Below are 14854 nucleotides of genomic sequence, written 5' to 3'. Positions count from 1 at the left end.
TGAGAGAGAAAGAAAGTGTGTGTGTGTGTGTGTGTGTGTGTGTGTGTGTATGCCTGCGTGTGTGCGTGCAGGGGGAGAGAGAGGGAGGGAGAAAGAATCCCGAGCAGGCTCTGCCCTGTCAGTGCAGAGCCCGACCCGGGCTTGAACCCATGAACCATGAGATCGTGACCTGAGCCAAAATTAAGAGGTGGATGCTCAACTGACCGAGCCACCTAGGTGCCCCCTTTTGAATTTTTTAAAATGTTTGTTTATTTATTTATTTATTTATTTAGAGAGGGGGGGGAGAGGCAGAGAGAGGGAGAGACAGAGAATCCCACATAGGCTCTGCACTGTCAGTACAGAGCCTAACTGGGGACTCAGTCCCATGAACCCCGAGATCATGACCTGAGCCGAAGTCAGATACTTAACCAAATGAGCTGCCTACGCACCTCGAAATGCAGATTCTTAATCACTATGCTCTCAGTTAAAATAAAAATTGGACTTTTCACATTCTTTCATTAGTTTAAAAAATATTTGCTGCGGGATTACTAAACACGCGTAAGCATCAAAACAACTTTTATGCATTTGTCAACATCTGTTAATTGGTGGGAAGGGAAGTGCATGGGGGACGAGAGCAGCCTGTCAGCCCCAAGAGCTCAGCGTTTGGGACATTTGTTGGTACGTCTCAGAGAGGGAATGGGAAATGTCAATTAGTCTGTTAGGGCTGGTGAAGTGGGCATCTTCTGTGAAAGGAAGAGAAAGCAGAACCAAAGAAAGTCCCAGAAGTCAGCATGCAATCGCTATTAGGCCATGGAAGCCATAAGACAACTGAGACCAGAAGTAAGAAGGAAGTAGGAGTTAGCAAAAGCCAGGGTGGAGGATGAGGTCATTTGCTCATTGTGACAGGAGCAATGGAAGAAGTAGGGACCCTGCGTCGGGGAGCAGTGAGCTCCTGCTGCGGAGGGGCCTGTCACTTCTGTTCGGTGAGGCCTGCGGGGCTACGGAGTCTATTCTTCCTGGGAGGCCGGGTCACCCAGCTGTTTCTGGGTTCCTGTGAAGCCACTGCCACTCGGCCCCAGGCAGCGGCAATTCTCATTCCCCTCGTTCCCATGTGTAAGCCCACAATTCACCCCCCCTTGCCTGAGATATTTGATTAGTCTTTGTTCCTTGCGACCCAGATAACCGAACTCCTCCTTCCCACGGCAAGTGGCCCCTGAGGAATTATCCCTGCTGCAGTCATGGGCACCTCCCTGGGCCCCGGGACACGCGCCCACCACATCCGGTTCCCTCTAGGAACTACTAAATAAATGCGGCCACATCCTTGCTTCTGAGATGACCTTCTAATAGATGTCATGGATCTATCTCCCTGCTTCCAACAAGCTGAGTACAATAAAATCAATGTGGTATAAGCTTTCTTAATTACAGCGAAATCCCAGCCCTGTCTTCCGGAGGTTAACATCTGATCTCCTTGGTTAGAATTGGATTTGGAGTTTCCCTAAAACTCTTCAATCACAGCCAAGTCCGAGTTTGTGTCACTTCAATAGGTGGTTGGGCCTACTCATGACAACCTGTTTCTTTCCAGTTCTCCCCAGCATTTAAACGCGTTCACGTCTTTACCACAATCCAAGATTTTAAAAAAATACGTTTTATGTGACAAGCCGATACACATGTATATAAATACATTGAAAAGTTTCACCCCATCCTAACACCCATTCATTTCCTTTTAAAATGTTGGTCTTGGGCTGGGCAGCTCAGTGGGTTAAGCATCCAAATTCAGCTCAAGTCATGATCTCATGGTTCACGAGTTCGAGTCCCACATCAGGCTCTCTGCTGTCAGCGCAGAGCCCACTTTGGATCCTCTGTTCCCATCTCTCTCTGCCCCTCCCCTGCTCACGCCTGCTTTCTCTCTCTCTTTCTCTCTCAAAAATAAACATTTTTTTTTAATGTTGGTCTTGACCCAGCAGTTTATATCACAATGTTTCACGATGCACGGTTTGAAAATTACGGGTGTCGTTTCTCCTCTCTTCAAAATTTCACTTCTCAGACGCAGGTCTTTCTTTGCTCTGGTTCTTTCTGGTCTTTCTTCCAATATCTGGAGAGAGTGGTCGGCTCTCCACTTTCTCATCTTGAAGTCACTCATCAGTCGGCCACGTTTTGTCTCTGGCACCCCCCCTGCCCTGAAGCAGCCCTCCCTGAGGTCTCTAACAGCTTCCTTGTTGATAGAGCCCAGATTTTCGAACTGTTGTCTAACCCTGGATTCCCAGAATCCTCTGGTGCTGCCAGCCGCTTCCTCCTAAAAGCCTTCTCTTGCCTTGGCTTCCTGAGGCCGCATTCTCCTAGTTGTCCTCCTCCATCTCTGCCGGTTCGTTGTCAAGATTCTCTTCCACTGCTACTCTAGGAGTCTCCTCGAGGCCCTTCTCTGTTGTCACTTTATATACTGTTCTTAGGTAGTTTCATGCTTTCTCATGTGGGATACCAGGGAGGTCTCATGCCCTTCTCTTCGACTCAATCTCTCTTCTTTGTATCCAGTACAAAACATAAGCCACAGATGTGAAAGTAGCCAAACTTAAAATCGTGCTCACTTGAAATCCTGAACATTGAAATCCAAAGCTTTGGTCTGCTTTTCTGCAGTGATACGTCTCCTCCAAGGTAGTAAGTTGCAAATGAACCTCAGCGGCTACTCCGCATCAGATGATTAGCCCAAGCCCATCAGTAGCTTTCCCTGGCAACTGTTACTGCTCCAGGATTGGGCACGCCAATGACCTCAGCCACACAATCTAAAGGAAAGGACTGTATCTCATACTGGGCAAGAGGCTTTTCTCTTTCCTCCACTGGATGTGAGGAGAGAAGCATCACCAGGTAGCTACTGGCAGCCATCTTGGGACCATGAAGAGACAGGACAAAGCTTCAAGGAGGAAGGCTGAGTAGAACTTTGGACAGAACTTGGGTCCTTGATGGTATCTTTGAACTGCTGAATCAACCAACCTCAGAGCCTGCCTACCTCTGGCTCCTTGTTACGCTAGCTATTTCTTTCTTTTTTCTTAAAAAAATGAGATATTATGTTACTTGTAGCAGAATGCATCCTGATAGATTCAGTATTTCAAAACATCCCATCACACCTGAACTCTAGACCTGTGGATCCAACTGCCTGCCAACTCTTCCTCTTGGCTGTTCCATAGCATCTCACACTCAGTCAGCCTAAAACTGACTGTCATCTGGGCTCCCACCTCCCCCTCTTCTAATCTTCCCTGTTTCTGTGAAAGACCCACCATCTGCCTGATTTAAGCCAAAACCTTGGGTCCTCTTTGCTATTTATTTCCCGTTCACCCACAGTGTCAATCTCTCCTTGGGTATTCCAGAATCCACCCCCTGAATACTTCTCAAACCCACCCCCTTCTCTGCTCACTGTCACCTCTGGTGCGTTTCACTGCAACAGGCTCTGACCTGGTTCTCCACCTCCTTCTAGTGGTTTCTGCACACTACAGCAAGAGGGATCTTCTAAAAATGCAGATCTGAATACTTCACCTCCTGCTGAAACCCACTTTCTGTCCCTTTTCCTCAGGACATATTCCGAATGCCTCAATATGGCACATAAGGTCCTCTGAGACCCAGCTCTCATTTCATCTTTCCAACCTCAGCACTATTCCTCCTTCCAACCCTTCATTCCAGAATTACAGAACTAGTATAGTTCTGTACTCTCTTACCTCCTGGCTGACTTGCCTACCTGGAAAATTCTTCTCCTCTCCCTGCTTTAGCTGAACAACTCCTGCTTGCTCTTCAGTGCTCGGCGTGATGGCGTCACTTTTGGGAAACCGTGGCTGGGAACCCCAAGGCTGGGTGAGATGCTCTTCTTCATGTTCCCACAATGTCATCTTCTTTCCCAGTCATAGTACTCTTCACAAGGTTGGAACTATCTGCTTGTTGGTTTCTCTCCCCCACCCCAGACGACCAGCTCCTTGAGAGCAAGGACTCTGGCTTATTCCTTGGCATGTAGCACTATAATTGAGTGAAAAGGATTATTTTAAACTCAGAAGTGGATTTTGACTTGAAAGTGAGGGCAGGGTGGAGTAGAGTCGGAGGGCAATGTAGAAACAGGCGTTTTCAAGTGGAGGGCGTGGCTAATGTGTTGAGTAGGTTTAGGTGGGTGGCAGGGCCAGGCCAGTGGCAAGAGACCACTGAGGGAGATGATGTAACTCAGGCAAACGATAACAGTGGCCTGGACTAGGGAATGGGGAGAATGAAATAGACTTGAAAGAGTTAAGAAGTGGCATGAACAGAATTGGGGAGTAGGTGAGGAAAAGAAAGGGGCAGAAGATGAGGTGAGTTCTAATATGGCAGCAGCGGTTCTTGGTGGTGCCTTCTTCTAGAGTGGGGAACCCAGAAGGAAGAACATGATTGCAGATGGTGGAGAGGGAAATGAGGAGCTCTGTTTCGGACATGTTGAGTTTGAGGGGTCTAGGGCACACCCAGAAAGCACTTGGACATTCAGGGCTGTAGATGGCAGACAGAAGCCGAGAAGGAGCGGACGTAGAACTAGAAGTACAGATAGGACCATAGATGCCAACATACGGGATTCAGAAAAGAAATGACCAGAGACAAGGGGAAAATACTGTTACGCCCCCTCCCCACAGGCACCCTCACTTCCACAGACACAAATGCACTGGCGAGGTTTCTCTTGACAGCAGTTTTATTTGATTCAAAAGCGAAACTCAGACCCCGGCCCAGTCCACTGGTCATGGGATAATGGTAGGAGTAGACTCGATCGGGGGATTGCTGGCCTCTGACTAGGACGCAATAAGGGGCACATATAGGTCATATATATGTATGTCAGGGCAGGGAGAGGGCTGGCTGGGTAGCACTTGGCCACAGGCCAGGGAAGGGGTGACTTGTGCCATCCCCTAGACACATGCAGAATGAGAGAGGACTAATTCAGTACTGGTGTTAGGGTCTGGGACTTAGAGTAGGCCTAGGGCAGGGTCAGGAAACTCTGGACCAATGGGTTCAGTAGCTGTGAGTCGAAGACTTGTCCAGCTCACTGCGCTGCTCCTTCTGGGACTCAGTCACCACCTGCTGGGGGCAAGGCATGTGAAGGGCACAAACCATTAAGCACCACACTCTTTCAATCTCTTTTGGAGTATGGTGTCTCCTTCTCCAGCAAAACCAGCTGAGGCTCCAGACTGTCCATCCACGTTCTCTATCTCCTTGTCTCTCTGCCACCCCAAGGACCACTAACCTACAATACTCTAAGATGCAGCCAGGCTGGCGCTCAGAAATAATATGTGCCATGATGGGATCCTGGGCTCAAGTGGCCCATCTCACCTCCCCATCCTGAGTCTCAATGGTCTTGATCAGAACCATCTTCCTGCTGTGGATGTCCTGGGGAGGCTCCACCTCAGGCACTGGAAAAAGTAGGATGAGGAGTGGAAGAGAGGAGGCTTGGGGTTTCTCTCCTCTTAAGCCCTCACTCCCATCTGTGGGGGGAGGGGAGTGGCAGGACATGAGGAGTAGGGTAGCATGTAGACCAGGACTCAAGTAGTTCGTGGACAGAATCGATCCCTGAGCAGGGCCATAGCAAGAGTCTGGCCAGGGCAGAAGTGGACAAGGGGACAGGTAGATTGGAAGCCAGGCATGGGAGGAGACTCACCAGTCGTCTTTATACTTAAGGATGCAAAAGAATGGACTGGCACGGAAATCCTGGGAGCGAAGCCAAGTGGTCGGTTACTCAGCCCAAGCCCCTCCCCTTCCCTGAACACACCCAATCCCGACCGTCCCCTACACTCCCACCTTCCAGCAGCTTTGCCCCCCACCTGCTCTCTTCGCCCTCCAGCAGCTTCCGGTAGGTGGCGATCTCGATATCCAGGGCCATCTTGACATTAAGGAGCTCCTGGTACTCGCGCAGGTGCCGTGCCATCTCCTCCTTCAGCTGGCGCAGCTCCTCCTCGAGCCTCGCGGCGCCCGCCTGGTACCCGCCCGCCTCCAGAGCAAATTGCTCCTCCAGCTCCCGCAGCTGTCTGAGCAGCGCCTCGTTCTGGGGGGACCAGAGGGTCACCATTGGGGTAACAGCCTTCATCCTCCACCCACCCTACCCCTGCCCCCCCCCCCCCCGGGCCTGGGCGCGAAGCCTGGTACTCACCGTACCGCGGAGTCCGTCCACTTCGCATGTCAGGCTCTGTATCTGGCGTCGGGACTCATTCATCTCCTGCTTGGCTTGACGCAGGGCCTCGTGATTCCGGTTGGCGGCGTCGGACAGGTCCGCGTACTACCGCGCGCGAGGCAGTGCCGCTGTGAGCTGACGGGACGCGCCCTCCCCTTAGCGCCCAGCCTCCCGACTCTCCCTAACCCTCCCGGGCTTTCGCACTTTGGACTTGTACCACTCCTCTGCCTCTTGCAGGTTCTTCGCCGCGATGCTTTCGTACTGCGCGCGGATGTCCCTCAGCGCCGCCGTCAGCTCAGGCTTCACGGTGGCCTCCACCTCGACCTGCTGCACCTGCTGGCTCTCCACGCTTACCTGCAGGTCTCGAAGCTCCTGCCGCCCAGGACAACAAGTTGTCGAGGTTGCCGCGCGGATCCCACGCGGGCCGCGCAGTTCCGCGCACAGAAAGAGAAGAAACACTCGAATGAACAGAAGGGGGCGCCAGGGAGTGCAGCGCGCATATGACGGTGCGGTCTGCGCCCTGGCCGGCTCCAAGCCAGCGGCCAAGTTTTATGGGGTGCAGCTCCGCTGCTCGCCACCAGGTGGCGCAGGGGTGGGAGTCAAACCACCTGTAGAAAGGGGGTTGAGGGGCTGCGTCTGCCCAGCGAATCTCACTACTCTTCCCCAGGCAATTCCTCCTCCCCATTCGCCAGTCTTCTGAACCAGCTCCTGCCTTCCAGCTCCAACGAGACCGCCTGCTACCTTCGAAGCCTCCCCTGACAGTCGGATCCACCTACCTCCTCGTGCAGCTTCTTGAGGAACTCAATCTCATCCATTAGAGACTCAATCTTGCGCTCCAGTTCCAGGCGGGACAGGGTGGCGTCGTCCACATCCTTAGTGGGGGTGGAAATGAGGGTTCAAGAGCCGGGAGGGGCTGCTCAGGCTGAGAAAGGGCCAGGACCTCCCTGCCTGTCTCTAGAGGTTTCTGGTCGCCTCCTCGCGCCCACAGATGCCACCCTAGTACAAAGGCGAGGGCAGAGGTGGGGAGTCGGAGTTGACATGGGGCCCGGGCTCACCTTGCGGAAGAGCACGAGGTTGTGCTCCGCATCCTCCCGCTTGCGCGTCTCCTCCTCTAACCTGGCAAGAAGAGTGGGCAGAAGCTGAATTGTAGGGTCACCGCGCACCCCAGGGTCTGGGCTAGAGGCTGGTTACTGTCCAAGACTCTGAAGAGGGGTCTTCATGCTGACAGATGGACTTGCCCACTATCTAACGGACTGAGATGGTTAGATATAGTAACTCCCCCCTCCCCTCCCCAGAGAGTCAGCAAAGTGGTAGAGGGAAGGCAGGGGTCTTAGAGCCCACAGGCGAGCATGCTGCCTGTACACTCTGGGGTGGATAAGGGGAGCCACGCCCTTCGGCGGCCGGTGGGGAAGGGAGCAGAGCGAGGAGCAGCCGCCTCGACGGCCGCCGCCCAGCCCCGGTCCTGCCCCCTGACCTCTGCTTCAGCGCCGCCAGGTCCTCCGCCAGCCCGTCGCGCTCCACCTGCACCCGGTCGCGCTCGCGGCCCAACAGCTCTAGCTCCCTCCGCAGCTCGCGCAGCTCCTGCTGGCACAGCTGGTCGGCGCGCGCCGGCTCCTGGCCCCGGGCCTGGCTCAGCTCCCCGCGCAAGGCCGCGTTCTGCTGCTCCAGGAAGCGCACCTTCTCAATGAAGTTGGCGAAGCGGTCGTTGAGCTCCTGCAGCTCCTGCTTCTCGTTGCTGCGCGTGGCCAGGAACTCTTGGTTGAGGGCCTCGGCCATGGAGAAGTCGAGGCGCTCCGAGGGCAGGCGCAGGAGGGCGCCCGCGCCCGCCCGGGGGCCGCGGAAGCTGCCCAGGCGCACGGAGGAGCCAGGGGATGCCGAGCCCAGCAAGCGACTGCTCGAGAAGCGGGAGCTGGACGCATAGGAGTAGGACCCAGGGGACAGTGAGGGCGGTGGCCCGAAGGTGCGGCGGTATGAGGTGGAACTGACGCTGGCTCGGAGGCCCGACGGGTGGCTCATGGTGGCCGAGGATGGGCAGTCACCGCTGGCAAATCTGGTCCGGGAGCGGGGAAGGAGCCGCAGACCGCTGCGAGGCGGCTTTATAGCCCTGCGGGCACAGGGGGGGCACGGGCAGCTCCTCCCACTGGCCTGACGGCGGGGCTATGTGGGGAGGGGGATGCCCCACCCCTGCGGAGCTGCAGGAGCGCCGCACCCTCGCTCCTAGGTTTGCTGGCGCCCTGCCTAGTTGATTCCCCCTGTTGCAAGCGGGGAAGGAAGCAGGCCTGGCGACCACTGGCAGGCCTGGGCTGGGGGTCAGCACCCTCCAGCAAGCATCCGGAGCTGGAGCCTTGGGTGGGAGGGCCTGACTGGAGCTGGGGTTCCTGCCTGAGAGAGCTATCGAAAATCGGAGATCTGCAAATGTAGAATCATCACATTGTCCACCTGAAATTAACGTTATGTCAGTTAAACCTCAGTTAAAAAAAAAAAATGGGGGGATAGGAGGACTGGAAGTTAAAGGGCAGGCTTCTGGCATATGAGTGGGGAGGAGATGGCTCAGGTAGATGGTGAGTTGGTCTGGCTTGGGCCCCAGGGCCTGTGCCTCCACTTGTCCCCTGAAGACTAGGCTCTGCTTTTACCTGCTGTCAGCTACCCCTCTGCTACCACGCCCAGGGAGAAATGGGGGACAGGAGGGCAGGGGGAGCTGAGGGGGGTGGGAAGGGCTCATCCCTCCGTAGTCCCCAGGGCCCTGTGGAGGGCTGCTGCCTGGCGCCAGCTCTGCCGCTAATGGACTGGCCACTTCCCCTCCCCCTCCTCTGGACACTTGGCCAGGGGGTTGCCTGCTGATGGCTCAGCCTTAAAGACACAGCTCCCAAACTTGGACCTACACCAGGCCCCAACAGGGTGGGCACAGCAGAGGGGGTTGAGGGTGGCTGGGCCCAACTCTGGGTCCCACTCAGTCTGTGTCCTGCCAGAGGCTGAGCTGAGGGAGCTAGTTGTATGCTGTCTGGCTTTACTGGATTCTCCCTTCCCCCAACCAACTGCTGTTCAGTCATGGGCCTTACGGGAACCAAAGCAATTCCTGAGGTAGGAAGGGGAGGGGGCTGAGGGGCCGCAGCTGCTGCCAAGGCTGAAATGAATGGACTGGCAGGAACCGGTTACCAGTATCGAGGAGTTGCAGGTACCCAGGGATGGGTGGGGCTGGATGGGGAAGAGATGCGGAAAGAGAAAGTACTCATCCCTAGTGGTCCAGGGACTGAAAGAGGAGAGAGAACGTCCCAAAGCAGATCTACAAGCCTGTGCACACACACAGATGCATATGCACGCTAGCCACATTACCTATGTACACACACATTACACACACACAACCACACATCCCTTCCTGCCCTCCCCCACCCCCGTTATCGTGAAGGCTGATGTCTGGCCTTTGCATGTCTGCGGCTTCCAGAACTCAGGCACAGGCCGCCCCGGAGTGGATAGAGGCAGCTCAGATGGTCTGCAGGAGCCAGGGTGCTGAGGCCTGATGGGTTTGCCAAGAGCCATGGGGCTGCTGCTGCCGGGGACTCCAGGGCTTTCCAGCACGGACAGGTCCACCTCGACTGGCCCTGAGGATAAGAGCTGGGCATCTGGGGAAGCAGGTTTGGGACTCCAGGCTGACTCTCTGGCAGTGGGGGATGAGGAGGGCGGCTCCTTGGCCAGCCAGCTCCTCGGCATTGCAGGGGAGAGGAGCCGCCCCTCCTTTGTGTGTCCTCTGAGATGGGCCAACGCCCGCCTGCTCACAACCCTACCGCCTTCCTTCGTCTCCTCTCCAGGCCCCTCCTTCCTTCCGGGCCATTAGTCTCTCCCTGCACAGCTGCCAGGTCCTTCTCCTTGATGGGTCTGGTTTGGTTGCCAGGGGAATGGGAAGAGGGAGGATGCGAGAGAGGGGACAGGATGGATAAACCTGGGCCTGTCCCCTCTGACTTCTAGGAGTGGGGTGGGGTGGGGTCCAGCCTGGGCTGGGGGTGGGGGCTTGGTAGCTATGTGTGGGGTGGGGGAGGGGGTGATGTAGAAGCTTTGGTGTTTTCTGCTGCAACCCTAGGCTCTGAGCCCCAGCTGCCATTGGCCTGGAGTCCCACCAACTCCAGCCTAGGCCCTGCCCTGTCTCTGCCTGCTGTACCTAGGGAGCAAACTGGGAGTCTAAGCTGGCCCTTTATAGGGAGCTGCTGGTAGGTCTGGGCCTTTGAGAGTAGAGCAGAGGCCCCTTGGGCTGGGCCCAGGGAGTTCCAAGGGGAGTTCCCACCCCTTTGTTGCTTAAGCTCCCAGCTCACCACTCAGATGCCTCAGAGGAAAAGGGACCAGGACCTCCTCAGCAGGGCTCTGGGAGCTGTGGAGGGAGTAAGGAAGGCCAGGGCCTGGGTGGGGGAACTAGGCCTGCAGGCAAGTCAGAGGAGATCCCTCCCCCTTTTTTACCCCTTACTCCTCCCCCCTTACGCCAGGGGGCGCCTGTGTGGCTTAGTTGATTAAGCATCTGACTTTTGATTTTGGCTCAGGTCATGATCTCATGGTCATGAGATGGAGCCTTACAATGAGCTCCGCATTGGGCTCTGCAATTCTCTCTCCCCCTCTCCCTCTGCCCACCCCTGCAACCCCCCACCATACTTGAAAGAAAGAAAGAAAGAAAGAAAGAAAGAAAGAAAGAAAGAAAGAACAAGCCAGCCCTGGGAGATCTTGAGGCCAGAAGAAAGGTAGGAAAGGGTCACCATTAAGAGCCAGGGTTCTGGGAGCGCCTGGGTGATTCATCAGTTAAGTGATCGACTCTTGGTCATGATCTCGTGGTTTCATGGGCTCGAGCTTCAAGTCGGGCTCAGCGCTGGCAGCACAGAACCTGCTTGGGATTCTCTCTCTCTTCTCCTTTCTCTCTGCCCCTCCCCCACTCTCACTGTCTCTGTCTCTCTAAAATAAATACACTTTACAAAAATTTGAAAAAAGAGCCAGGGCTCTGGCATCCAGCTGCCCAGCTTCCCATCTGACTCCAACATTCTGTGTTGTATGAATTTAGGCCTGTTACAATGTCCTTCCATGTCCCCTAGTAAAACGCGGACAATTGTAACTTCTACTGCATATTGCTGTTGGGAGGATTAAACACTTAGGATAATAGAATAATGGATGAAATGTAAGTTAGTTTTATGATTATCACGGATCTCTCAAATGATCTTGTCAGCTGCCAAATGCAGTGAGGTTCTGGATTTCTTTTGGATTGTCCCTACTAGTGGCTGAGAGCAGTTCTGGTCCCAGAGTGGAAGGAGCCAAGTACCTCCTTGCTGATCTCTTCTCAATGTCAGGGACTCTGGACAGACCTGGGTTTGATCATGGCCTCCTCAAATTAATTAGCTGTGTGCTTTTGAGTTTGGGTGAGTGATTTCACCTCTACCCACTCCATTTTCTTTACCCATAAATGGGGACAATAAGAATTGTACCTACCGCATAGAGTTGGAGGATAAACTGAGTTAAATATGTGAAGCACTTAGCACTTGGCACAGAATATGTGCTGTGTACGTAGTAGTCAGTGGTATTATCACCCCTCCCCCTTCCGCTGCTCCAGTGAAGGCTTGGAGAGAAATGACAATCAGATGCATTCAGAGGTTTGCAAGGAAGGTGAGCAATGAAGTTGAGGTTACTGGCAAGAGTGCTACTGAATGACAGGCCACGGACTCAAAATGGTTGAGGAAGGGCGTGTGGGCAAGAGGGTGGGAGATTGGGAGAGTAAAGAGGTCCGGAGCTGGCCTCCCAGGCAGGGCCAGAAAACAGTCACAGTACAATGGAATTGAAAGAGGCACCGAGAGGGTGGGGAGTGGATGTCAGAGAGCAAGATGCATGAATTTGTGATTCTGGAGCTGGGGTATTTATGGATGATAAGACTTCCAGGGCATTTCTAAGGGAGTGGACAACTGAGGCTAAAGCCAAATGACGGAAAAGGTCATGGGAAAAGAGATCAGGCCACCAGCCTGGGCACTTACTAGCTGCACGACACTGGGCAACTTACTTGTCCTCTCTGAGCTTTAGTTTCTTCATCTGTAAAACAGGAAAAATGACACCTTCCTTCCTGGGCATTGTGGCATCTAGGTGAGATATTGTACATGAAGTAATTAGCACGTCATGAGGCTCATAGTAGGTGCTCAACACTGTTGATGGCCTTCTTCCCCCCCTATGTGACAGAGAGGAAGCTGAGACACGGGGGAGCAATGTCACAACCCTGCTCACTTGTAACTAAGTGTCAGCTGGGGTCCCCCTGCCCTCCAGAGGTGTAGGACCGGCTCGACCTCCATTCCACATCCTGGGGAAAGTCCAATGTCATCCTCAAGATCTCTTTGCCTTCTTAGTGCTTCCTCTTTACACCCCTAGCTCCAAGTCCCTGCTGCCCCTGAATTGGCTGACTTTACAGCTGACTCTCCAGTGGTGTCCAGATGTGGAACTCAGTACCATCCCTTGGTTTCTGTGGTCCCCTTTCCCCACCACTTAGTAGCACTTGAAGCTCAGAGGGACAAAGTTGCCAGTCTGAGGTTGCACAGCAGGCTAATCGTGGCTCCCTCTGCTGGTTAGGCCCTGCTGATGTTCTGGGCTCTGGGCCTGTAGGAGCCAAGATGAACCTAGCCAGAAGGAGTCCAGCTCCACACCTCTCAAGCTGGGTTGTCTCCCAGGCTGGTCTGGCCACAGGGTCCCCACTGACAGAGTGGCTGCACCAGAGTGGAATCCCTTCCCCATTATCTCCCTCTGGGGACTCTGCTCCTCCCAGTTAGGGAGTACTCTGGGTATCTTTTCCATCCCATCACTTTTCTCACTGTATCGTATAGTAATAGGTAACATTTCCTATGTGGTATACATTTTACACACGTTATCATTTCTAATCCTCGCAATCACCCTACAACATAGGTACTATTATGATTCCCACTTTACAGTTGAAAAACCAGGCACAGAGTGGTTAAGCAATTTGCCCAAGGTCACACAGCTAGTAAACTAGCACTAATCTGTTTATAGGTCTGACTCCCCCATCCCTGATAATATGATCTTTGGGAAAGGGATCGAGTCTTAGTCACCTTTGTGTCTGTGGAGTATAGCATATGATCTAGGTCAAATAAGTGTTAGTTACATTGTGAAGGGAACTCTGAGGCACCTGAAAAAAAATCTTTCCCATGATAGGTGGTCTGGAAAATAAAGAGATGTGTTGCTGCCACCTTCTGGTCAGAAGTTAGAATGACATGTCTGCAGTCAATCCATCTAAGACTCCAGGTTGGTTCACCAACATTGGAATTTGCGGAATTCACAATTATTTCACCTTCTTTCTATAGCTAAGAAAAATTCATAAGGTTGTGTAAAATAGAACAGCAACATTGGTATTAGTAGTTCAGAGCCCTGATTCTATTCTTCACCTGGTCTCTAGGAGCCTCCTCTGCACTGCCCCAGCAGCCCCCACCCCAAGCAAAAAGCCACGGAAGCAGGGCAAACTCTGTTCTCTGCCTGCAAACACTGCCCCCCACCCCAGCCCCATCTTCTACTATGTTCACAATCTCCAGTCCTGCCCCATCATAAAATCACGTCTCCATCTGCCTTCCTGACCTTTCCAACCAGCCACCCCTCAGCTGGAGAACAGGAGAGCAGCTTATGGCCATGGAATGCTAAGTGAATTTTCCCTCTCATAGCATGGCCTGGGGGCCTGACAGAGTCACCTGAGAGACTGTTAAAAAGCAGATGCCAGTGTCCAGTGCCTCAACCAGATCTTCTGAATCTCTAGCATCTGCATTTTAACAAACTTCCTAGATGATTTTTAATGTGCATGAAAATTTGAGTATTCCTGGATTAAGATTTTTTTTCTTTAAATTGTCTGTCTTTTCCCCGTTTTATTTTTAGGAGTTTCAAACCCAGAGAAGAGTTGAAAGAACATTGCTAGAGGCCCCAATATACCCTTCTCCTGGACTTACAGTTGTCAGTATTTTGACACAATTCCTTTGAAAGTAAGTTTCAGACATCATGATATTTCACCCCTAAATACTTCAGCAGGCATCTCCTAAGAACAAAGACATTTGCCTACAGTACTATTTCCCCACTCAGGAAATTTAACATTAATGCAACAATATTATCTAATATACAGTCCTGTTCAAATTCCCCCAGTTATCTCAAGGATGTCCTTCATAGCTATTTCCCCCAATCTGGGATCAAAGATCAAGAGTTGTATTTGGTTGTCACCTGGGCAGAGGAAAGAACCAGAGCATAAGGGGTAAGATTGGGATGAGCTTGGCATGTCTGAGGAATTAGAGAAAGGTCAGTGAGGCTGAGCGAGATGAGTGAGGAGGAGAGGGAAAGGTGAGGCTGGAGGCATGGGAGGGAGTCAGGGCACGTAGGGCTTTGTAAATCAGAGTAAAGAGTTTATAGCTTATTTTATTTTAATGCAATGAAAAGCCGTTGGAGGGTTTTAAGCAAGGGAATGACTTGATCTGATTTATGACTTTAAAAGGTCAATCTGAAGACAATTTCAGAATTGGGACATTCGATAATACAACAATTCCTAGACTTTTAAAAAAGTCAGTGTCATTTTTTTAAAGGGGGGGAGCATATGAATTTCCTAGGAAAATAGGAAGGTCATAAAAGATTACCACAACTTGGGGGCTTCAAACAACAAAAATTCATTCTCACAGTTCTGGAGGCTGGAAGTCCAAAATCAAGATGTTGGGAGGGCTGTTCCTCCAAAGG

General features: G+C 52.8%; 1 protein-coding gene and 1 long non-coding RNA gene across 3 annotated transcripts; one reads left to right on the top strand and one right to left on the bottom strand.

Moving 5' to 3' along the window:
- Window positions 1-4648: 4648 nt before the first annotated feature.
- On the bottom strand, window positions 4649-8885 carry PRPH (peripherin). Of its 2 annotated transcripts, none has more exons than XM_047864891.1 (9): window positions 7608-8885; window positions 7189-7249; window positions 6910-7005; window positions 6338-6505; window positions 6113-6238; window positions 5787-6007; window positions 5624-5673; window positions 5299-5378; window positions 4649-5049 (listed from the first exon to the last, which is right to left on the bottom strand). In XM_047864891.1, the coding sequence occupies exons 1-9, from the start codon at window positions 8147-8149 to the stop codon at window positions 4981-4983; spliced, it is 1413 nt and encodes a 470-aa protein (XP_047720847.1). In that variant the 5' UTR covers window positions 8150-8885; the 3' UTR covers window positions 4649-4980. The 2 variants fall into 2 exon arrangements, with proteins under 2 accessions (XP_047720847.1, XP_047720848.1); XM_047864892.1 differs by having other exon boundaries at window positions 4649-5046; window positions 7608-8883.
- LOC125169500 (uncharacterized) lies at window positions 8021-14150 on the top strand. The gene is made up of 3 exons (XR_007153703.1): window positions 8021-8093; window positions 13307-13396; window positions 14015-14150. It is a non-coding gene; the product is annotated as an uncharacterized LOC125169500 (long non-coding RNA).
- Window positions 14151-14854: the final 704 nt, after the last annotated feature.

This window comes from Prionailurus viverrinus, chromosome B4 (assembly GCF_022837055.1).
Source record: "Prionailurus viverrinus isolate Anna chromosome B4, UM_Priviv_1.0, whole genome shotgun sequence".
In the NCBI taxonomy this organism is placed as follows: Eukaryota; Metazoa; Chordata; class Mammalia; order Carnivora; family Felidae; genus Prionailurus; species Prionailurus viverrinus.
The sequence above is the reverse complement of the archived record's forward strand: the minus strand, read 5'-3'. Positions and strand labels throughout refer to the sequence as shown.

Coding starts and splice junctions, on each gene's coding strand:
- PRPH (XM_047864891.1), bottom strand. CDS start 8,149: ATGAGCCACCCGTCGGGCCTCCGAGCCAGCGTCAGTTCCACCTCATAC. Junction 6,506..6,909: donor TCAAGAAGCTGCACGAGGAG/GTAGGTGGATCC, acceptor CCTGGGCGGCAG/GAGCTTCGAGACCTGCAGGT. Junction 6,239..6,337: donor AGGAGTGGTACAAGTCCAAA/GTGCGAAAGCCC, acceptor CGCGCGCGGTAG/TACGCGGACCTGTCCGACGC.